Source organism: Danio rerio, chromosome 5, assembly GCF_049306965.1.
Source record: "Danio rerio strain Tuebingen ecotype United States chromosome 5, GRCz12tu, whole genome shotgun sequence".
Taxonomy (NCBI): domain Eukaryota; kingdom Metazoa; phylum Chordata; class Actinopteri; order Cypriniformes; family Danionidae; genus Danio; species Danio rerio.
The window spans coordinates 67715001-67739457 of record NC_133180.1 but is presented as its reverse complement, the minus strand read 5'-3'; the positions used below and the strand labels follow the sequence as shown (position 1 = coordinate 67739457).

Genomic DNA, 24457 nt, shown 5'->3' with positions numbered 1-24457 from the left:
TTATTACTCCATGTGTATTCCTTCACATCAGGATGAAAATGTCGCCAAGCATCTGTTATTTGAAGACAATCACACAGAGTATAAATAATGTCATTACTGCGACTCATTTTTGGGGGATATCGGTCATATGAATTATCTAAAACCTCATTAAAGTCTCCAGCAAATATAACAAAAGCCTGATGATATTTATTCTTTAAAGCTTCAATTTTTATCTGTAGTAAAGAAATAAATGCTTTATTGACGGAAGTTAAATTGTGGCCATATATATTAACTATTATAAAGACTGCATTATCAAGTTTAGTGACAAGAATAACCCATCTACCCTCTGTAGAGGCTAGAGATTCAACAATATCTCCTTTAAATTTATTGATGAGAGTGATAACACCCGCTGAATGATTAGACCCATGACTAAAATAGGCCCTATCACCCCACTGTGATTTCCAAAAACGAACATCATTCTCACAAGAATGGGTTTCTTGTAAAAGTATTAAGTCAACATTCATTTTCCTACAATATAAAAATAAAGCCTTTCTTTTTGTAAGATCTCTCAAGCCACGGGTATTTAACGAAACAATACTCAAAGAGTTAAACTCAAAGTTTTTAACATTCATATAAAAAAATAATAATAATAACTAGAAACAGAGATAAAAGAGAGAACTAGAATAAAGTTGAATGCAAATAGAACAAAGTTAACAATGCACACTTCTTGAACTTACCGCTGTAAACGAGTAACGGCAAAGAGGAGAATAAAGCTAACATGAACCTTAGCCAGTAGTGCAATTACTTATGAAGGAACAAATTACATATAAAATATAGTCATGACAGTCAATAGGGAAAAAGAAAAGTCTCAGATATACCGTTAGTTATTCTTCAATTGGAGATTGCTTAGATAACTAAAAAATTAAGTTCGGCTACATATGCTCCGTAAAGTTTTTAGGGAATAAGTTCAAGTTTTTTTCCAGCAACAAAAGCATAGGGGCCATTCCACGAAACCTTTTTGCCTTCCTCACGAGCCTTCTTCACTAAAGGCCATAACTTGGCTCTAGCATCCACATCCTGTTTGATTAACGCCTCCTTGATGCGAATTCTGTTTTCCGCTAGATAGCGAGACTCTTTTGCAGCTCGCCATACAATGTCCCTGTAGGTACGCATAGTAAAACGCATCACGATGTTACGAGGTGCTCCGTCAGACCTCCTTAGCCCCAGGCGGTGAGCAACATCAATTACATCTTCCATCTTGTCTTGTATGCCAGGGACCACCTGTTTCAGGATGCTGATCGTCACACTTCTCGTGTCTTCTCCGTCGCGCTCTGGAACCCCTTGTAACTTAAGATTCCATCGCCGGGAGTAGCGCTGCATTTCGTCAAAGTTCTCTTTTAGACGTAGATTTTCTGCCCGCAATTCTTTATTCTCCTTCTCAATTAGAGCTATTTTAACGCCATGCGTCTTGATCTCTTCACTCATGTGGGAGACTTTTTCAGACAATTTATCTAGTTTTCCACAGGAGACTGCGACCGTATTGTCAATGGAAATCACTTTGTCGTGCGTTTCATCCATTTTAGCGGTTAGCTTCTGAATCGCGTCAAGGAGTGTAGATAAGGATATTTCATCCGTACCTTTTGATCTCGTATGATTCTTGGATGGAGTAGAACAAATAGGCTTTGCAAAAACCTCTTCATTGGCACCAATTTCTGTCTCAACATCGATATTTTCCAAGTTTGCAGACTCCATGTCCCCTTCTTCCACGAGGTATCCAGCCAATATAGCACTTTCCTGAAGGGACTGATTCTTTCTTTTTTTCCCCATTGTCACGTCAGAAATTAAAAATGTCCGTTAAAAATATTCAGGAACACATACACTTTCAAAATTTAAGATTCTACATGCAAAATAACCATTTTGTTAACTTTAAAACTCCTCGTAGTACCTAAGCGCTAAAAAACGTGACCATTCACTCCGCTGCCATCTTGGCTCCTCCCCGCCTACAAGTCTTTCTTTGGTTCAAGGATACATGTTGACGTTGATGTAATGTATGCTTTCGATTCCGGTTTTCATCTCTGCATGGTAAGTACACGTCTTCTGTCATGTAGCCTAAATGGTTAAATTATAGTGCAGTACACCTCACGGGCTACGTATTATGTGTAATTTATTTAATTAAAGGCCTTTAAGGAGATATGAAGTTTTAAAGCCTTTAAAAAAATGTTATCTGTGTTAGGGTTGGCGTTTTCCAGGTTGATCGTACAGTTGGTGGTCTTATTCACTTAAAAGAATAATGTAAACTTTCAAGAGTTTCGAGCAACACAGTCCACCACATGAAGCTTATTGATATAAAAGATAACGAAATATATTTTTCTTTGTGGCATGTTCTCTAATTTACATATTCTGGTAATGTTAATGCTAAATATGTACAATATAAAACTTGATTCTTAACTTACTGATCTATCCTGTTTGCAGATCATTGGCATTGCTATATATTCATCACTATGATTCTTGTGGAGCATATTCTCTGTTTTATTTTATTTTACCTCAGTTCTTTTTCTCTTTTTGTTTTAATAGATTTTTTGCTTTATATATATATATATATATATATATATATATATATATATATATATATATATATATATATATATATATATATATATATTTATTTACACTTCATGTTCTCTTTTTTTTTTGTTTACTTTATAACCCATGCATGAAACTTATGCAAAGGGGAATGTGAGGAGGGGGCATGCCTAGTACAAACTTATTTAATTATTTGAGTTTAACTTTAGTATACTGTATGTTAAGCGACATGTTGATGATTGTTGGTTATTTTGTACAGATGCCGCCTGAGATTCTGCAGTTTATCCTACTGAGAGTTGTCACACAGGATGGTGATGGGACATTTCTGCAACTCTCACTGACATCCAGGACCTGCTGAGCCATTGTCATTCATTCATTCATTCATTCATTCATTTTCTTGTCGGCTTAGTCCCTTTATTAATCTGGGGTCGCCACAGCGGAATGAACCACCAATTTATCCAGCAAGTTTTTACGCTGCGGATGCCCTTCCAGCCGCAACCCATCTCTGGGAAACATCCACACACACATTCACACACTCTACATATAATTTAGCCTACCCAATTCACCTGTACCGCATGACTTTGGACTGTGGGGGAAACCGGAGCACCCGGAGGAAACCCACGCGAAGGCAGGGAGAACATGCAAACTCCCCACAGAAACGGCAACTGAGCCGAGGTTCGAATCAGTGACCCAGCGACCTTCTTGCTGTGAGTTGACAGCACTACCTACTGTGCCACTGCCTCGCCGAGCCATTGTCAGTAATCCAAAATTCAAGAAGCAGGCTGTGTGTGTGTGTGTGTGTGTGTGTGTGTGTGTGTGTGTGTGTGTACACATGATAAAGAGTACAGAATATGCCAAGCACTTTTTACAGTACTCCGTTAGTTTTAAAACTTTGAATTATGGTTGTGTCTTGCTTAAATATGTACTTGATTTTATTTAGGTGTCATCGATCAGAGTGCCATATACTTTGACAAAGTGCTTTGTCTGTTGGGTATGGCGAGAGGGGGGTCCTGCAAGCATTCTGTTCAACAAATGACTTCCCAATATATTGCTCAGCAGATTGTTACTTCTGTAGTGGAATTTCCCTGTAAAAAATATATAATTGTTTTTATGTTTATTAAAGGTAATAATAATCACAAACTGCTTTATCTTAAATTATTATTATTATTTTCTATAAATTGTCAGTCTTCCTTTTGTACATGTGTGCATGTGCATACACAGAGGTTCTGTAGGTGAGACATCTGACATCTAAAAAAACATACAGATCAGCCAGATTTTTACTTGAACCGAGAAAGAGGGACTTTCAACAGTGTATTGCTTTGTGTTGGTGTTTTTACTGAAGATAAAGTTGGTATGTATTTATCAGCATTTGTCAAATAAAAAATTCAAAAGTTTACATGAGTGCTGCACTTATTGTCAAATTTATTTTAAATAATTTGTGTCCTGATAGATAAGTAATAAATAAAACTGGCCGTTTGTGCCACCCTATTAATATAATATTAAGTGTATTTAATATTCTAATTAAATGAAATAGAATAACAATGTTGTATGTGACTCTTAACAATCAAAATCATTATAAAAAATATTTTTAAAGATCTACAGTGCAGAAATGGATCCAGAAGGGTTGTTAGAAAGTGGAATTAAAGTATTTACCCTGTATTTACAAATAATACAAAAATAAAAACCAAGAAGACTCCATTTTAATTCAGTAATATTAGATTATAAAATTATTTGTAACTTATTAATTAAAATGTAGAACAGATATTAAAATCACCCAGTAGGTGGCAGCAGAGCACTGTCTTCATTCAAATGGAGAAACTGAACAAAACTTTAATGGATTAGTAAATAATAAATAATGAAATTGATTGCATTCATAGATGGCACACCATGTAATATGAAAAAAAATAATAAAACAATTTACTCATGCTGGAACATTTACATATAACAGATAATATTCGTTTATATTCATAGCAGCATCAAAGTAAAAATAAATCCATTATATATGATGAAATAATCTGATTTAATAAGTAAAAAGGTTACAAACATATACTTCCCTTAATAAATAATATCTTATCCCTGCTCTTAATAAAACTCAAAGCAGTGCAGTATTGAAAGAGAAACAATTGGACTCATGGCCAATATTTTGAATAGCCTTAAATCAAAGTATAATTTTAATATTTTTAATTGTAAATTTTCCAGAGAACTCTCCCATTCAAAGGTAAAAAATTAAACTGAACTAAAAACACAGCATTTTTATTTTATTTTTTTCAGACTCCGTTTTTATTTGTTGTAAATATGCAATATGCAATAGCATTTTGAAGCAAAATAATAAACCATTAAAATATCAGAATTAAAATCACCGCATTTCTGAAGTGACACCATTGTGAAAAGTGTCTTTTGAGTCTTTTGTAATATTTTTTAGCAGGAGAAATACCATTATGAAATTCACATAACTGTTGACATAATTAACATATAAAACACTCAGCAAGAATGTCCACTTTTGTGTATTTTTGTGTTTATTAACAATAAAAACAATATTTAAGAAGTTGTAAATGCATTTCCTGTTTACTGACATCACGTAGTGGGCATTCACGCTATTACGTTTCCACTAACCAATGAAATTACTGGTGGGCGTGGCTGAATGTGCAGCCCCGCCCCACATTCATCCCCGCCCAGATCTGCAGGCTGCAGACAGGGGCTTCTCCCTCAGGGTGGAGTTATAAACAGGCCTGTGTGACAACCGACTTACTTTTACTTTAAAAAGGGGTTAGGGGTCTGACATTTTACATCCTACTCATCAGATTATGCTACCAACACTACTTGAATGGTTCTGAGGCTGGGTTTAGGAATTAGATAAATTAGGGCGATATTAAATATTCATGCCACACTACTCTACATTACGGTTTACACTCGTAGCAAAATCTGATGGGTAGCATATTGCGTCATCAAAATGTGCTACCTACTTTCAATGGTAGGTAGGACGGTAGGTGCATCCCAAATCTCATACTTATGCACAATTTTACACCATTTTATAGTTTAAATAATGATAGTGTAAGTAGTGCGTTTACAATGAAAACTCCTCAAAAGAATAAGCCCACTTTGAATACCCGGATGATGGACTTATTCAACCGGTAAAATGTGTTTGACGCTTCACGCACTCAACGGCCGCTGCTTTGCTCAAGCACTGATGTTGGAATACTTCATTTATTTTGGATTGTGAACGCAGTATTCTCCAACGAAACTGATTATAGCCCCTCCTGATTGCAATAGTATCTGAATGCAGTCTTTATGGTGCAAGCTGAGATTGCATCGTTCAGGGATGCAATGTCAGACTCAATGCCCTCAATGGAGTAGGGTTAGGTGAGCACTTTTACAAGACTTAATTGATAAAAATACAGATCTGAAGTAGAGGATTAGGTTTTTTGTGTATGCACACAGACTTTTAATTTCTACCAGGTTCAGCACTTCCTGTGAACGGTCTTTCCATTATGAAATTACTGTTTAAGGTCTGATTTGTTTAAAATGATCTTGTGATCTTAAAGTGATCTTCACCACCTCATACAATATGAAGTGGTTCTCAGACCGGACAAGAAGCATTGCATTAAATTCCATTTCCCCCACCATGTCTTCAAAATATGACAATTTATTTTACCCCATTATTTATAATGGAGTTTCTGCCTGCTGCTACTGATGGTCTTTCATCTAATTTTACACTTGAACAACTAAATAAATGCTTAAGTCTATTTAACTGACTTTATTTTAATTGCATTACAACATCGATGCTGTAAAAGGAATCGTATAAAATTGAAGTCACATTAAGCTCACACCAGAAGTTTTTAATTGGCCGTTAAACACTAGCTGTAGCCTTTTACACAGTTGAAGCTCGTTTCAGCTTTGTAATGTAATGTAATGTAATGTGTATTTATATAGCGCATTTATTGTGTATGGCCATACACCCAAAGCGCTTTACAATCATGAGGGGCGTCTCTCCACACCACCACCAGTGTGCAGCATCCACTTGGATGATGGGACGGCAGCCACAGGACAACGGCGCCAGTGCGCTCACCACACACTAGCTATTGGTGGAGTGGAGAGACAGTGATAGAGCCATTTCGGTGGAAGGGGATGATTCATAGGCCATGATCGTAAGGGCCGATAGACTTTGGCCAGGACACCGGGGTTACACCCCTGCTCTTTCACGAGAAATGCCATGGGATTTTTAATGACTACAGAGAGTCAGGACCTCGGTTTAACGTCTCATCCGAAAGACGGCGCCACTGACAGTGTGGTGTCCTCTTCACTTTTACTGGGGCATTAGGACTCACACAGACCACAGGTTGAGCGCCCCCTGCTGGCCTCACTAACACCACTTCCAACAGCAACCTAGTGTTCCCTAGTGGTCTCCTAGTGGGGCATTTTCAACTCAATAAAACACAGGACACAAGACTTGTTCTTCTGATTATATTCTCAAATACAAAATAACGTGTTTTGATTTGACACAAAAACCATATGCAGATACTTCTTTACAGACGAGACACAAGGTAAAAACATATCCACACGAGGAGCTAGTTTGGATCGTTACTAATCTGCAACATGGGAGTAGATGTGCATTAGACCAATCAGAGTCGTTTTAAAAATGCTATATAAAAAGGAAAAAACAATGGTAACCTTCATCGGTTTGAGACATCAGAATTGTTATCCAAGATTTGGGTTATTAAAATGTCCAATATCATGTACCTTAAGCGTTACATGGTCTTACATCAATGCGTACATACAGGCATATGATGATATACAGAACTATAACAATAATCTACCGCAGAATGTGGTTCTTTTAAACTTATACAATAATAAAAAACAAAAACAATGATAAAATCAGTGGTAAAATTATCGGAACACAGAAAACACCCTGCCTCTTTCTCTATACATCAGATGTAAATGCAAGCAAGCAAAGCTTCCTCAATATTTCCTGCTCTATTTTCGAAACATTCAAGCACATCATAGTGTGTGAGCAGTTTTGGAGTCGACTAAACCACACGTTACTAAATTCAAAATCTCTCATCTACAAGTACACATAGAGGGGGGAAAACAAAGCTTTATGTAAACAAATATTTAGTAGAAGAGCAAAAAAAAGGGACACCTGTCACCAAAACTCAAAGAGAGCAATGGAGGTCCACAGAAGTGTGGTTATCTTTAGGGTTGGCATAAATAGGGAGCGGATAAATGGTTACGCGGGCGAAGAAAAAGGTAAGACTGGGAAGGATGAGGGAAAAGGCTTGAGGAATGCTGCTTAGGGAATGGGCTGCAGGAGACGGCGCTGATGCTGCTGCTACTACTGTGTTCCCTGGGCTCCCTGGCTGCCTTGAGCTCCCTGCTGGTAGTTGCCGTAACCGCCGTACTGGTTATAGTACTGGTTCCACTGGCTCTGGTTCTGGTAGTACTGCTGCCACTGCTGAGCATACTGAGGAAAGCAAAGATACAGTGTGTAAATAAACACATGCTTCGATAACACAATACTGAACAGTGTCTGACCAGGTGTGTGCGGTGTATAGTTGGCAGAATTATTAGTTTCTGCCCAGAATTTTCATTTTCCTTACAACTGAGCATTCAGAGGAGTAATTGACAAAATAATGAATGTGTGAATTTAAATAGGGGAAAATGCATACATTGTCAACAAGACAAATGCATTGCATATTGGCTATGTTCAATTTAGTTAAATTAATATTATATAGAACATTTTTTAATGGTTGGAAGAAATTTACTCATGATTAGGGCTGCAGGATACTGGAAAAAGCTGACATTGTGATATTTTTTTTTAAGTTTGGTGATCCCGGTTTTAGAAAAATATCTGGCCAAAATTAGGGTTGGGTACCGAAACCTGGTGCCTTTATAGCATCTGTACCTGTAACCAGTATGTACCGGATTAAATCAGCATGTGAATTTCGGTGCCACGAAAATTAGTTTTTAAAAGATTTTGTCAAATAAAGATATTTCTAGAGTCAAAATTTTATGGCTCAAAAGTATCGGTTCAGGCACCGTTTTGGTGGTACTGTTTTAAAAGTATCGTTTTAGCACCGATTTCTAAATAACCCCAAACGATATCCAACCCTAGCCAAAATACAACTATTTGAAAATTTAAAAATTAAGGGTTAAAAAAAACACACACCTTTAAAGGGTGTCTAAATCAAGTACTTATTAACACACTTTAATCAAAAATTGAGTGTTTGTGTATTTAAAGTCCATTTTCAGTATTACTTCATGAAACATGACCGTAACTTAGTTTTCTAATAAAAGAAATAGAAAAATCAACCCTGATAATTTTGACCAAAAATGTACTCGATTGGTTTTGTGGTCCAGGGTTACATTTGTGACAGGCAGAGGTGTAACTGATCACGGTTGATCCGTAACTCGGTCAGATCACAACATGTGACCTGCGGATTAACACATTTTTTATTAACACATTTTTTTATTACTTGTTGATTAATCCTAAATTTCAGATCGCCTCCCGTGCCATTCATATCACATGTATGAAAGCACTTAGGCTTTGCTGTAAAATATTATGATGACGGAAAAAGTTGTGGTAGGTGATTCGGGATGTGGGGGGTTTCATTTTAGGTGATTTCTGTCACTACTTGTTTAGCCTGCATTAATGCATTCAGTGCAAGCTGCACAATTAATCATTAAAAGATCAGGATCTCAACACCCACGCAACATAATTTATAATTATATAATATATATATAATTGATTTCCATATGTTTATTAATCCTTCAAAACACTGCATTCAAATCTGTGTTTGAAAAACGCAAAAACCAAGAAAGAGATTTAGTCTTCAGTTTAAAATTTTTTCCGTAGGAAATTAGTAGAGTAGCTTTTTGTCTATTATTGATTATAGTGATCATCTATATATGCATGCAGCTGCTACTCTGCTTAGAAAACTAGATTCTGTTTATCATGCAGCAATACGCTGTCACAGGCACAGACTCACAGACACATCACTGTATTTTGTACGACTCCTTATGCTCCTAGGGCTTTGAATGACCTGCAAAATCAGCTAAATCTTGACACACTTTGGCCTCAGTACTTTTAACATCTTCTTTACAACGTCTTAAAGGATACGAGTAATTGTTTTTTATGATCTGACCTTTTATGAATAGTAATTTTGTGGTATTGTTTTTTTGTAATTTTTATGTTAAACTTTATGTGCCGCCTGTCATCTTGACCATGTTTCACTGGAGGAAGACAGTACTGTCTCAAATAAGACAGAAGTACTGGGATAATAGTTTATAGTTTAGATATAACCACTGATGTTTATCATAAAGATTAAAATCACCGTCATATGCGTGTATTTGACACTCAATAATGAAATTTGTACGCAGCAATCCCATTATTTACCCAACATGTGGTGACAACCAGCTATCAAAAATATGCCACTGAACAATTCCTTAAAAATGACACATCCAGCAATGAAACATGAAGTTTTATGAGTGAATAACTGAATCATTTATTGAAAATGAGACAAAAAAATACAAGATGTTCAAATTATAATGTTCGATTTCTACAAATTATAATGTTATATTTCTACATTTAACGTTATCAGCAAAAGTAGTAGTAACAGTGAATTTTTCACAGTACTGAATATTTTACAATTTATTTTTATTCAGCTGATTATTTCTTCAACTTATTTTTTAAATAAAATTACAGGTTCTTTGTTTTGTTTGTTAAAACCAAAAGTATCTTGTAGAACTGTTCCTGTAAGAAATGGAAGGCAAATTACATTTGTCTCCTCCCCTTTTTGGCTGATCAGAAAAATGTCGATCCATGACTAAAAAACCATAATGTAATCTAAACTATGAGATTTGTGATCCGTTACTCCACTAGTGACAGGAAAACTGGCCTCACCTGCTGGTATTGTTGATTGTAGCTCTGCTGCTGCTGGTTGTAGGTCTGTGCTGTGGCTGCTGGGGCTTGACTGTAGCTCTGGCTGTATCCTGGGTACTGGCTGTAGTTGCTGTAGTTATACCCTTGGTTATAGCTGCTCTGGGTGTAACCCTGGTTGTAGCCTTGATTATAAGCCTGAGGCTATGAAAAGCAAATAAAAAATGCAATGATTGAAAGTCCTGTTTGGTTCATAAGCTGATGAGTAATGAAAGCTTTTTTTTCCAGTACCTGTGGCTGGCTGTATCCTCCGGATGTTGTAGAAACGGTCTTGTTGTAGGAGCCCTGGCGGTTATGGTTATAGTTGCCTCCAGACTGCTGGTTGCGGTTGTATCCACCGCGGCCTCCTGAGCCTCCATCCCTGTAGTTATTTCCCCAGCGGTTCTGGTTGTAGCCTCCACGGTTGTATCCTATTTAAGTAGTGGATGGATTTTGTAAATGTGGTATTTCTTTCAGGTGTAAATGTAACAAAAAATGCAGGACATTAAGTGCAATAATACACCCAGAGAAGGTGATCTAGATGGCTTAAAAAAATGTTAAAAAAATAAATAAATATTCCCTTTACTATAGACCTACTTAAAGGGATAGTTTACCCAAAAATAAGCAGTCACTTTATTTGCCGTTCACTTGTTCCAAATCCATTTGAATCTCTTTCTCATGTTGAACACACACAAAAGGGAAAAAGCTTGGAAACCAGAAACTGGACATTAATGGTTACTGGTTTCCAACATTCTTCAAAATATCTTCTTTGTGTCAAATAAAATTGAAACAAGGGGCTGTGCATCCCTTTAAGAATTGTGTAGATATGAAATATCCATATGATTAAACGTTAAATGGTGTACATCAGTGGTCCCCAAACCCAGTCAATGTATGCCAATTTTACCACAGCCTGGGAGATTCAATTTTGATGACCGAGATGTAACCAGAAGAAAGTGGTCATCTTTCAAAATAAAAGATCCTTCAGACCCAGATAATAAATACAACAGAAATAATTAATGATTTTATGTGCGGCCTGGAACCAATAGATCCACAAACTGGTACCAGTTCGCAGCGTGGGGATTGGGTGTACATAAAATAAATAAATAATAATAATAAAATCTCTACTGCTAGTAGAAAATGCATAGTTTTTTTATTTACTGATGGGGGTTTACTGATGCTTTTACACTGTGCAGTGCAAGCTTGTACAACTATAATATTGAATGTGGGAGTAAACCTGCTAGTTATCATTTTTAAAATAGTGATTTGTTTGCTTATTGCCACACCATATGGCACAATTTATGGCTAGATCTTTATGACAAGATTAATATAGATAAAAATATATTTCATAATAGTAAGTTAATAATTCAATCTTTTATTTTGAAAAATGGCCGATTTCTTCTGGTTACATCAAGGGCACTTAAGCATCAAAATTTAATTTCCCGGGGTGCAGTAAAATGGACTGGGTTTGGGGACCACTGATGATCCAATAAACAAATAGATATGAAACATTTTATACTAAAGGTTGGTGTAAAATGCATTAGGTATAATTTTTCAGTCCAATATATGATAAATAACTTCCTAGGAATACATGAAAAAAATCTATTACTCAAACTATGAAAAAGATTCAACCATTTTCATTTAATTATGTTTAAATCTTAAGCAAAAAAATAAAGTAAATAGTGGTCCCTCACTATAACGTGGTTCACTTTTCGTGGCCTCACAGTTTTGCAGATTTTTTCGTGCAATTTCACATGCTTTTTTCTACAGCTCATTGTGTTCTGTGTCCTAATTGGCTGTAGACCGTTGTTAAATAATTTCCTCTGTGCCATGTCTCCTATACAGTACAGAATGTGTTTAGCTTGGCAAATTTACATAAATCTTTGATCGCTAGCAGTGTGACCCTGAAGAACTAGACTGTATGTTTGCAAGTTTTCTCCCCATAATGTCTACAAAAAAATCTGTACCATCAAAGGCACCTGCGATAGCACCCAAAAGGCAGAGGAAGATGCTAACAAAACTTCTGGACATGCTAAAGGAAAGTAGAAGTTACGTGGCTGTAGGGCGCTATTAGGTCAAGAATCTTGGTGTGACTCTGGAGTCAGATCTGAGTTTCAACAGTCATGTCAAAGCAGTCAGTAAATCAGCATACTATCATCTCAAAAATATTGCAAGAATCAGATGCTTTGTTTCTAGTGAAGATTTAGAGAAACTTGTTCATGCTTTTATCAGCAGCAGGGTGGATTACTGTAATGGACTCCTCACTGGCCTTCCCAAAAAGACTGTCAGACACTTGCAGCTCATCCAGAATGCTGCAGCCAGAATTCTGACCAGAAGCAGGAAATCAGAGCACATCACACCTGTCCTCAGGTCTCTACACTGGCTGCCAGTTACATTCAGAATAGATTTTAAAGTATTATTAATGGTCTATAAATCACTAAATGGCCAAGGACCTCAATACATTACAGATATGCTGACTGAATACAAACCTAACAGATCACTCAGATCTTTAGGATCATATAAACTAGAAGTTCCAAGAGCTCAGTCAAAGCAGGGTGAATCGGCTTTTAGCCACTATGCCCCTTGCTGCTGGAATCAGCTTCCAGAAATGATCAGATGTGCTCCAACATTAGGCACATTCAAATCAAGACTGAAAACACATCTGTTTAGCTGTGCCTTTACTGAATGAGCACTGTGCTGCGTCCGACAGATCGCACTATTATGTTTTTCGTTTTCGTTTTCATTCTTTTATAACCTATTTTAACTCATTTTAATTTGTTTTTATCTGCATTTTATTTTCCTAAACTTGTCTTTTTTATTCCTGTTTATGTAAAGCACTTTGAATTGCCACTGTGTATGAAATGTGCTATATAAATAAACTTGCCTTGCCTTGCCTTGCCTATTATGGAATAAATAAATGAAGAGCAAATAGTTTTGGTTTCATTCTATAACACTGGATTTACTATGCTACGAAAGTTTGAACTTTATGAGTGTTTAAACGAGAGAGAAGTGTGAAAATGTTAATACCTGTCTGAAAAAAAGTGTATAAAGTTTGTAGTGAGGGGTTTTAAACATCTATAATACGCATTTACTCATTTCATATCGCAGCCTCTTGAGATTTGGTTAGTCGCACAGCCCTAGTCTGGAGAGTAAAAAACTAAAAAGTGAAACTGAACAAATAAATGCAATTAGGTTTAATAAGCATTTAATAAACAAAAACTAAATAAAATTTTTAATAAAAAAAAAGAACAATAATAATAATTCATTACATTTATATAGTGCTTCTTTCTAGACACTCAACGGTGGATGAGGAGGTTTTTTTAACACATTTAACAATGTTTTTTTTTTTTTTAAATGGAAAACACAAAACTGACCTCCTCTGAAGCCTCCGCCGCCTCCTCCTGAGCTGCCACGGTTCTGGTAGCCACTTCTATTACCCTGCGGTCCGCTACGATTGTCGTAGCGCTGGAAGTTACTGCGACCGCGGAAACCACTCTGGCGGTTATCGAAACGCTTCTCTGGGGGCGGCCCGGCTTTACGGCCTTCTTCGTTGTATTGCTTGATGAGAGCTTCTGCTTCTTCCTTCTGAAGCTCTATGAACCTCACCTCGTCCAGGAACTCACCAACGTCGGGCAGCACAAAGTTTGCTGCGGGAGCAGAGGCACGCAATGAGGGACAGAACAGCCGCGCCGGCAAAAGACAAAGAGAATCATAATCAGCACCATACAATGGTGACAGCAAAGATACAGGGAAGGGGACAGAACAAGGAGACAGAGAGAGAAGAAGAGAGAGAAAGAGAGAACTGGAGCATGTGGTGATAAAGAGAACAATCTCTGGGACAAACGTTGCCTTAGCTGTGTAAGAAAACCCTTGTCCAAGAGTTGGAATATGAAGACAATGTGGGGCAGGGGGAGGTCATAGGGAATGGAAATTAAACTAAAACAGTTGCCAGAAAAAGAGTGTTATGATAAAAGGTGTCCCTGCAAAATTAGGAAATTCCTAGTAATTTATTCAACATTTAACATTACGGCCAATACAAACTGCTCGGTTGCTGAAGTGAATTGTAGCGCCAGAGCCAATTACAGCAATTCTCTTCCTCAATCCTGATTATCTGAACTGGTTTGCAGTTGGTGAGGAGTGGCATGACAGACGATGCAAAAGATGTGGTTAAAAGGGCAGGGAGAAATGGGGAAAAAAGGTGAGAATAGCTCTTTTATCTGGCAAAAAGGTTTAACAGAAGGAGGGACGGGTGGGTTCTTCCAAGTCTTAAAATAAAGAAACAAACAACAAAATAAAAACAGCAAAAGCAGATCTGGTGTGTAGTTTTGAACATTTGTTTTGGTTTTATCCATGGCATTCCTACCTTTCATTTCTAATACAGCATGATCGGGAACATCCTTCCCTTCCTCATCAGTTCGCTTTAACGTTCGATCTTTTAAATCCTCATCCGTGGGACAAATTACAATAGCCTTGCGTTGAAAACCTTCAAAAGGACGCATTTTTCGTCTCTGGGCTGATCCATATACATTTGTCTAGCAATGGTGACAAGAAAAAAGTAGAAGCTGTTCATTATTTGCTTTGTTACGGCTTTGCGTTCCGTAGGAGGGGAATTGGATTCCTGCAACGATGAAAGTGAGAGAGTTTTTTTTCTTTCATGTCTATAGTTACTGCTCTTGGAATAACTAGCGGTTGTCTCTCACAACCCCAACTGACTTACCGTGAATAGGCAAGAGGTCAACACAAGGTAGATTAAATGACTGACATTGTACAGGGGACCCTTTCTTCTTCCCTCAACTAAACTAATGGCTTAAAGGAAGGTAGTCTCTTATGGATATGTTAATGTAGAAACAATTGTCTCATGGCACTACTCAACATGCAAGTCTTAAATAATAAAAAAAAAAAAAAACACTAAACAATAAATGAATTCAGGATTTGACATCTTAATTTTACAGCCTTCTGTTTACTCTGAAACCAAACAATTGGTAAAACAGAAACTAAAATCAATTGATTTAAATCAAATCAATAATGAAAGGCGTTCTGGCACATATCGTTCTGACTACTAAAAGCTAGTCTTGGTTCACATATCAGGTCTAAAACCGTGTGGGAAACTTGAGGCACACCTTTTCCTTCATGACATTTGATGCGCTTGAACTAGTGAGCCATGGTGTGTCATTGCTAGTCAACCATGTGTGTCAGTAACCACCACTGACAAATCCTTGCTATAGCTCTGATACAAGTTTTATTCATGAAAAATATAACTAAAACTCTCGCATTGTTTTGGTGCTCTGCATTTGTCTGAGGTAATGAGTCTACTGTTATTATTGAATTCTGTATGATCTATATGAAGTGCGAAACGGATTCAGTTCGCTCAGTTCTTGTTACATAAGAGATGGTGCACCTGCGGCATTCTCAATTTTTTATTGTTTTTTAACCTTTATTTTAAAAAGATAGTACAAATAAAAACAGGAAAGCGTAGGGAGCAAAAAGAGGGCAACGATCGGCCAAAGTCATTGAGCCGGAAATCAAACTGGGGTCGCTGTGAGCACCACCGTGCTACATGTTGAGGCATTAACCACTGCTCTATTGGTGCCGACGCGTTCTCGAAAGTTGAGATCTTTTTTGAACTCGCCATGCTGTAAGGCCCCGGTATACTTCATACAAAATCGATGAATACATCAAGGCTCATTTTTCACCTGTAAACTTTAAAAGATTTTTTTGCCCTCCCGTTAATTTTAAAATAATATTTATAAAGTTATCTTTAACCAGGGTCTCCGCAGGGTCTTAAAAAGTATTAAAAGTTGATAAATCACTTAGAGAAAATTAAGACCCTTAAAAGTTATTAAGTCTTAATCATGTTTTTACGAGGTCTTAAGCGTTTGTCCAAAGTGTCTGAATCCATAAATATATTTATTTTCCTCCAAATATTAACAATGGTGTGCTCGATCCACGCGATTCCTTCGGGCCGGGGCACGTCTGGCCAAGCTCCTCAGTCTAGGGGATGTCAGGTAATTTGCGGCAAACGCAGGAAGCTGATGTGACGGTCGCATGTAGCAAAACCATAGATCGAAACAAATGGTAAAATTAGAAAATATAAGTTTGCGTACTCCTGGTTGAAGAAAGACAAGTTTAAACAGTGGTTTAAGCCTGACGCTGAAAACAACTGCGTAATTTGTTCTTTCAGGCTTTGTTTCTTACGAGCTTATTTGACTTCTGTTGCATGGTTGTGCTCCATTGATTTAACTACAACTGTTTAAATTAAAGGTTTGATACGGACTAGAACTTGAAGTGGCGATGAGGTCTTAAATATTCTGAGAAAGTCTTTAAAAGTCTTAAAAGGTATTAAAATTATCTTTAGGATTCCTGCATATACCCTGTTAACAAACCAAAGAAATTTAACAGTATTTCACAGTATTTCCTATTAAACAAAAATAATTCTTCCGGAGTCATAATAAGTCTTATTTCTTATAGTTTATTTCTTGAATAAAAGCAGTTAAAAAAAAATTAAGGTTAGTATTATAAGCCTCCTTAATAAATATTTACTGTGTATTTTTTGATCGTCTACACATCAATCTAGTTATACAATAACTTGACTAATTACTCAAAAGGTGGAGTAGGTGATAGTCTTCAGAAGCATTTTTTGTTGTGCTGGTTGAAAGTCTCTTTACAGTCTAATAGTAATGATTAAAGTAAATTATCTAATTAATCTATTTATATGTATACTAATATATATATATATATATATATATATATATATATATATATATATATATATATATATATATATATATATATATATATATATATTTTTTTTTTTTTTAGATATATATATATATATTTTGGGTAAGGCATAAAACTAAAAAATGTTCATCCAATTAAATAGAGTCGGACCGACATCTCTCATAATTCCGACAAGTATGCGTCAGCAACTGTCTGTCAGCAAATCCAGATTTAAACAACTGCTCAGCCTTTTGTACGCAGCTCCGCCGACCGCTGTTTGTGCCGCGCGATCACGAGAGGGCGCAAGCAGTAAAAGCGTCCTGAATCAAAACTTGTTAAAAACCTGAATCAATATTGGAGTTACCTTTGCACGCTGGAGAAAGGATGAAACAATGGCTGAAGGATTTCTTTTAGACAAGTATTGTTCTGTTTTATAACTTTTCTGTTTCAGCTTCATGCAAAGCTGATGTAACATTAGAAGTTGTTGTCACAAACGGGTTATATCTTCACAGAAGTGTTGTTCAGCCACTAAAATCTTCCGGTGAAAAATTGATAAGACTATTTTCAGTTTCATAAGGGACCTTTTACAGCATCGATAATGTAGATTTTAATTAGTTTAACAACAACACATGCAAATACAGCTATTCCGCCTAGCCTCTCCCTATATTGTTAACCATGCATCTCTAAATATTCACTCGCATGTCAGTTTGGCTTGCTCACTGCCGGATAATCGCTAGTCACTTTTAACACACGAGAGAGGGTTCTGTAGCTGTGCTCGTGTTTAAGGAGGCGTGGCTCTAGAGGGCAGGGGAGGGACTGTGATTCATAGATTTATGCTAAGCTATTAGCATTGTGAAAGATCACCTACTCCACCTTTAACTTTCCTAGTTAACATAACCTAGTGAAGTATTTAAAATACACTTTAATCTGAATAAAAGACTATATAATACTTAAAGGTACATTAATCTAAATACAACTATCTTGCAAAATAAATAGTAAAATATTATGCACAAACTGTCACCATGAAAAAGAAAAAAAAGTAGTTATTAGAAATTAGTTAAACTAATGTGTTCAAATCAAAACCAAATGAAAGTAAAGCTAAACAAGTTGAATATTACTTTTACATGAGCATAAAATTTGATCAATGTGTTGCATCTGTTCTCCAGTACTTGCCAACTGTTTTTAAATTCAAGACTGCATTTCCTAACGTAAAACTATGTACACTCAATTTCTGATTAATAATACCCATGCATAGCCGAAGACTTACTATATTCAAAGTTTTCAAATCGCTATTGAAAGCAAAAGTCTAATATAATCAACGGTGGACATTTTTCACAACATGAACATGACTGAAGTTGAATCTTTTTATTACCAATGTCAATTTGGGGGTTAACTTCAGAGCAATGCGGGGATGCTGTTTGTGTTGCTCTGCAATAACACTTCCGGAACAATAGATGGCAGTGGGTTTTTATGTTCCTCTGTGTCGTGTTTCTTTGCGGGTGTTTTGAGTTTTCTGAATGCTACTTTAATGTACAAGTATCTAAAACTCATTCGCTCATTCAGAGGCAGGAACCGGCAGACGTGCAATATTAGTCATAAGGTAAACACAATCAAGTATCTATCTGGAGCTATTTTACGGGACTTGACATTTCTAAACACTCGCTTAAACAGGTTTACGGGACTTGACATTTCTAAACACTCGCTCAAACAGGTTTTTACGGGACTTGACATTTCTAAACACTCGCTTAAACAGGTTTGCATGGCTCTTTTGTCCCACCCACACTAGTCACAGCTACCAAGCCAACCTATCACAAAGCTTGCGCTACGTGTCGTTGCAACGTGGAGTTACATTTTTGAGAGGTGCGCATTAGTGCATCCGCACAAAGGCTGCGCCGGAACATACGCGTGTGCTCGATGCAGAAGTATAAATCAGCCTTCAGACAGGAGAAAAATATCCACCACAATACCAAATTAGCAACATGAGCAGAGCTGGTAGTCAGATGCATTCGCAGCAGAAAGATCGCTCGCAGGTTTTACATATCAGACGAGAAGAATAATCACATCGTACCACCTCTGATAAAGCTTTAAACTTTATTTCATTTGTTGTTTACAGCAAATATAAAGCAATGTGACGTGCCGTGGTGGTGCTTCTTGTTGGACATGGCTGTTTCTAGATGTTTATGAAACGTATTCTCTTTCAGTCGCCACTTAATCAGCAAAACACATTTAAAACCCTGCCCACTGCTGCGCCTGGCTTGTCGAAAGGTTCGGAAACAGTATTCTCAGCCTTCACGAATTTCTTTATGCCCTCAAATGAACAGCAAAAGAACTTCATTTGAAGTATACCGGGGTCTGTAGTCTCTTCCTGTTTGTGCACACATGCTATTTGCCTATGAAAAACTTTGGAATAATTGGCCTCTAAACGTTAGGCAGCCCAAAAACCCTTTCTGTTTTTAAATCTGGTCATAAAACTCATTGCTACTGTTTGGCTTTTAACACCATATGAGAGTCTTATATCCGTTTTATTAGTCCTTTGTATGAAACGCTACATGCTTGTAAAGCACTTTGGTCAACACTTGTCTTTAAGAGCACTTTATAATTAAACATTGACTCGAGCGTGAAAAGACACGATATGTGAACATCACCTGAAGAACTAAATTAGGCCTCACTTCTGTATTTTAAACACATGCACTGCCTGGGTCCCCTTTTCTTACCTTCACTTACCCACAGCTCAAACGACCAGTGTGACCGACGCAGACAACATTCAGTACCTACCCGTCCATACTCACGTACCCTCAAGAACCTATTAGCATGTCCTTTGACCTGACCTACCTTACAACCTCTGGAACTGTCCACCTGTAAACTTGAAGCAGGTTAGTTCACTTACCTGCTATTCATTTTTAAAAACAACATTCATGTAAAGTTCCAAGTTTATCTAATGAAAAGTTATCATAGTCTTTACGGTTACAATAGCAACAGAAGGTGTTTTCTTACTCACCAGGCAGTGATTACTTGTTTTTCAACATCTTACTAATGACATGGACTACTTGTACAGTGTGGCAAAGATCTCTTTACAACAAGGCAATACAAGGTCAAAAATATTCATTGCGACAACATACTTTACTGCATTTTCTCTGCTTGCTTTTTTTAAGTTTAGGCAAAACAAAACAAATCATAATTCAGCAACATGTTCAGGACAAAGAAATAAAGACTGAAAAAAAAAACAAGTCTTCAGGAGCACAATAGGCTAACCAATGCTTTAAACTAGGCTACAGAAAGAGCAGAAGTGCATTAATGAACATGTGCATCAGTGAGCAGCAGTGAATGTGGGTTTTCTGGGGGGGAAGGTTGAGAAGGACGGGAAGGGTTTTTAGCTGTGGGCACAGCACAAAGGCAAGCAAGTACAGCAGTACCTGGTCCAGGATGTAGTTGCGCTTCTTGCGGGCAGCAATCTGGATGAGCCTGTTGAGACACTGTGTGGCCTGCTGGATAAGCACATCCCAGCGTCCTGCATAGTTGCGCTGCCGACGAAGACCCATGACCTGACAGAAACAGCACAGTAAATCTTTAAATATGACTTCTTGATAGCCTGAATTATGCATTGGTATAAATGCTTATTGAATCTATCTGGAGTCGGAGTTCCTTAAAGGGGATTACATTATAGACATGGATCACTACAAGATTCTGACGGTATGATAACCTTGGATAAAAATATCACGATTTCATGGTATCACTGTATTGTGATATATTGCTCTAAAATATATACTTCTTAAATGTCTGTGTAAAAAACAACAACTTTTTTTTCTCCTTTGAACACAATTTATTTTATTTTGTGAAAGATTTAAAATATTTTGGAGCAATATGTTTGGAGAACACAGATTTCTTTACAATTTAAAATGCCATCTTTGGATATCTTTTCTGCTGGAGTTGCTGTGGTTTTAAAAAAAAATGTAAATAAAAAAAAAAATCATACACATACCTTGAGAACGGTATAACAGAAAATTTTAAACCTTGACTTTTCCAAACCAGCGGTATACCATGCCTATTACATTACCATGCACAGTTGCTATACTATTTAGGGCTGTCACAATAAAAAAAATCTGCATTATGATTAAATGCCTAAAGATTAGCAACGATTAATTTTTAATCTCAACAAATTGGCCTTATAATTTTTTTTTATACATTTAACACACACAAACACACTAATAATATATTATATATATCTACATAATAATAATATTAGAAATATTCAACACCCATACCTTCATCTTTTCCATGATAGCGTTGGTGCCCAGGATGTTGAACTTCTTTTCAGGATTCTCTTTTGCATATTTTAGGGCCCAAGTCGTTTTTCCACTACCAGGCAGACCAACCATCATCAGGATCTGAGAATAAAAAAAAAAAAAGAAAGAGACCATACTTTTTTCAAGTACTACCATTATCTGTCTACTGATCACATATTGTAAATCGAAACACTGGAGTTTGTCATGTACAAAACATTACACGTTATAATGCAATTATTACAGTACTGTAGGCCTGGGCGATATTGCAAAAAAACAAAACAAAAAAAAAAAACACATTATCATGTTTCATATCATTCGGTATCAGAACTATTGAATATTTTTTACCAATTCATTTAGGTTTATTAGGATTTTTAACCACTTTATTTAATTTACCAACATTACAAAGGCAGATAGGTTTAACAGTAAAAAATAAATATTTAAACAACATATCTAATCTCTTTATGATAAAATAAACATAAGTGTTAAAGGGACTCTTAAACTTGATAAATAAAATGTAACAAAGTGTGTGCAATAGTAAAGTATAAATGCTAAAGAATCAAAGCACATTTTAGGGTGTGAATAATAATAATACTGTAAACCTCAATCACTGTAAACAAAAGAAATTATGATAATCAAATCTGAGCTTTCAAGTACAGTAACTAGGTGCCCATCAACAATTTTCTCACAGGATGACAAACGAACAAACCATAGCTGCAGCTAAGATACAAGTTTATGGAGAAAAGTAAAAAGTGCTGCAGTGTTTGGGTGCGCTGTGTTTGTCTGAGGTAATTAGTCTACCGTTATTACTGAAATGTGTATACTCCATACAAAGTGTAAAGCAGATTGCTCAGTTCTACTCGCGGCATTCAGAAAAGTTAAAATGTTTTCAACTAGATGCAGCTGGAAAATGTGTGAGCGCCGCTTGCACAACATGTCCACTTCGCTTCCATATGAGTGTCATGCAAGTCTCATGCCTCCATTGGGAATGACAAACTTACACCCTAAGCTTATTGGCATTGTTTCCAAGGCGCTCAGCTGTCATATTTCAATAAAACTACAGTGCACCATATATATTTTTTGATAAGTATTGACAATGGTGTTTGGTCAATAAATACAGATTTTATCGCCCAGCCCTACAGTACTGTTTGAAATATATTTGGTTTGTTGACAAGAATTGACGTTTTTAAAAGATAACTTTAGGGGTTTTTAACATCATATCAAACAATTTCAATATCACAGCAAATGTTTCTGAATTTGTATCCTCCACAGAGTTATAGTAAAGCTATAAAACTAAATTTTAGTCACATCTGCAAACATGGCAACTGTGCATAGTTTGTGAATAATTGTAAAATGTAAAACCTCGCAGTCAGTTTTGTTGGCAGGTCCCACTGAGCCTCTGACTCTGTCCTCCAGGGAAATATCCTGAAGGTAGGTGAAGCCCTCTGGTGGCGGGAAATAGGGCTCCTCCCTCTGTCCAAAGTTGAATTCCACAGCACAGTTCTTCACCAACACATGTGGAAAAAGGGCACGTCCAGCCAGTTCCTCTCGAGAGACACGATAACACGAGCCCAGACTCTTGCCGTTTTTGGAGAATGCGATCTCTACTTCCTCGCTGCTTTCAAAGTCCTATGGACAAGTTGGAAAAGAGATTTGGTTAATAATGGCATCTGAACCCTTATTAGGACGCACTGTGTGTGACTTAAATAAAAACATAATTACAATATAGCAGCCAAGGATATCACTTTCGGTGAACTTTTCCCCATAGTCCTCAAATTTACAGTTGCAAGACTTCTTGCCAGTTCCTCCATAGCCAAATGAAAAGGGTTCTTCACCTACATTATAAATAAAGTAGGAGCAATGTTAATGTACATTAAAACACAAACCTAACTCTTTCCAGCATAATCCACAAATCATTCTAAAGAAATACACAAAAGGTTGTTTACCGAGTTGAGTGCTGCATGAATCTAGGGACCATCCGATTCTCACCACATGAGGGTCAGGCTCAGAGCTAGGAAGGTGCTTTACTGGAATTTCCTCATTTATCTAAACATGTGAAATGACAAGAGAGATCTTTGTGACAAGTCTGAGACAATCAAAAATGCCAGTAGCTTACAACAATCATAATTAGTGTCATTGTTACCTTCATTTCAAAGCAGACACGTCCTTTGTTAACGCCATAAGTCGCACGAGCACCTGCCCACAAGTAAGCAAATCCCTCAATAGTCAGCGGGTAACCACTGTATCTGTCACGAGCCACCTTGAAGTGCAGGTCGCAGTTGTCTGTAAACAAAGAAGAAGACAATCTGTAATGAGCCATTCTGTGATGTCAACAAAATGCTGGATATAGTACTATCAAAACCATTTATTTTACAACCACAAATGTCAAGGATTTTCAGTTTCTACTTTTTTTATGATTGAATATGATACGTTTTTTCCCTTACAATTACTATTTAAAAGTAAAAACACTAGAGAATCAAATCATTTGTTGTAATGTTTGGTAAATAGTTATTTCCTGTAGACATTTGTAAAAGATCACTCACACAACGTTTCGACTGACATGGCCTTTATCAGGTGAAGACCAAGTCAATCGAAATGTTGTGTGAGTGACATTAAAGACTTTTGAGAGCTAAAGTGGCAGTGTGGCAAATTTCTTTTGATTTTTCGCCTCAAATGTTTTTTTTTTTATTGAGCACCTGCCTTGGAGATTTTCTTGATGTGCGCACGTTTCTGTTTTTTGCTTCCTGTAGACATTTTCATTTTTAATTATGCCTGGTGAAATATGTTGTATAAACTTCATTCACTTTCACTGTCTCCTAAGTTCTAGCATTATTCATTAATGGCTGGGCGCACATTGCAAAGATACAGCTATCACAGTTGTTTCCTGTAATGTTTAATATCAACAAGGTTTAGTTTTCACTTGGTGAGGAGCAAATAAAACTTTCCAGCTGGCATTAACAGGTTCAAACCCCTCTTGTATAACCACTTG

General features: G+C 36.7%; 2 protein-coding genes and 3 long non-coding RNA genes across 6 annotated transcripts in view; 3 read left to right on the top strand and 2 right to left on the bottom strand.

The window, feature by feature from the left end:
- The window catches only part of lrwd1 (leucine-rich repeats and WD repeat domain containing 1), a 779065-nt gene that overhangs the window by 410719 nt on the left and 343889 nt on the right, over nucleotides 1-24457 (bottom strand). The window lies entirely within an intron of this gene.
- Nucleotides 2020-3958, top strand: LOC141385646 (uncharacterized). The gene is made up of 2 exons (XR_012406443.1): nucleotides 2020-2061; nucleotides 2822-3958. It is a non-coding gene; the product is annotated as an uncharacterized lncRNA (long non-coding RNA).
- Nucleotides 7010-24457, bottom strand: part of hnrnpul1l (heterogeneous nuclear ribonucleoprotein U-like 1 like) — a 23040-nt gene continuing 5592 nt past the window's right edge. Inside the window, exons 6-16 of the mRNA XM_003198712.7 lie at nucleotides 23612-23751; nucleotides 23415-23514; nucleotides 23191-23303; nucleotides 22831-23097; nucleotides 21451-21573; nucleotides 20602-20730; nucleotides 14835-15003; nucleotides 13846-14118; nucleotides 10727-10905; nucleotides 10460-10639; nucleotides 7010-8020 (exon numbers count right to left, since the gene is read on the bottom strand). Of these exons, the coding sequence (XP_003198760.2) occupies nucleotides 7892-8020; nucleotides 10460-10639; nucleotides 10727-10905; nucleotides 13846-14118; nucleotides 14835-15003; nucleotides 20602-20730; nucleotides 21451-21573; nucleotides 22831-23097; nucleotides 23191-23303; nucleotides 23415-23514; nucleotides 23612-23751 (1802 nt within the window). The 3' untranslated portion in view covers nucleotides 7010-7891. The remainder of the gene's footprint in view (nucleotides 8021-10459; nucleotides 10640-10726; nucleotides 10906-13845; nucleotides 14119-14834; nucleotides 15004-20601; nucleotides 20731-21450; nucleotides 21574-22830; nucleotides 23098-23190; nucleotides 23304-23414; nucleotides 23515-23611; nucleotides 23752-24457) is intronic.
- Nucleotides 17275-19034, top strand: LOC141385642 (uncharacterized). Its single transcript, XR_012406437.1, has 2 exons — nucleotides 17275-18859; nucleotides 18900-19034. It is a non-coding gene; the product is annotated as an uncharacterized lncRNA (long non-coding RNA).
- The window catches only part of LOC141385648 (uncharacterized), a 2241-nt gene continuing 1671 nt past the window's right edge, over nucleotides 23888-24457 (top strand). The window contains exons 1-2 of the long non-coding RNA XR_012406445.1: nucleotides 23888-24375; nucleotides 24430-24457. The exon at nucleotides 24430-24457 is cut by the window's right edge and continues 1671 nt beyond it. This is a non-coding gene — a long non-coding RNA (uncharacterized lncRNA). The remainder of the gene's footprint in view (nucleotides 24376-24429) is intronic.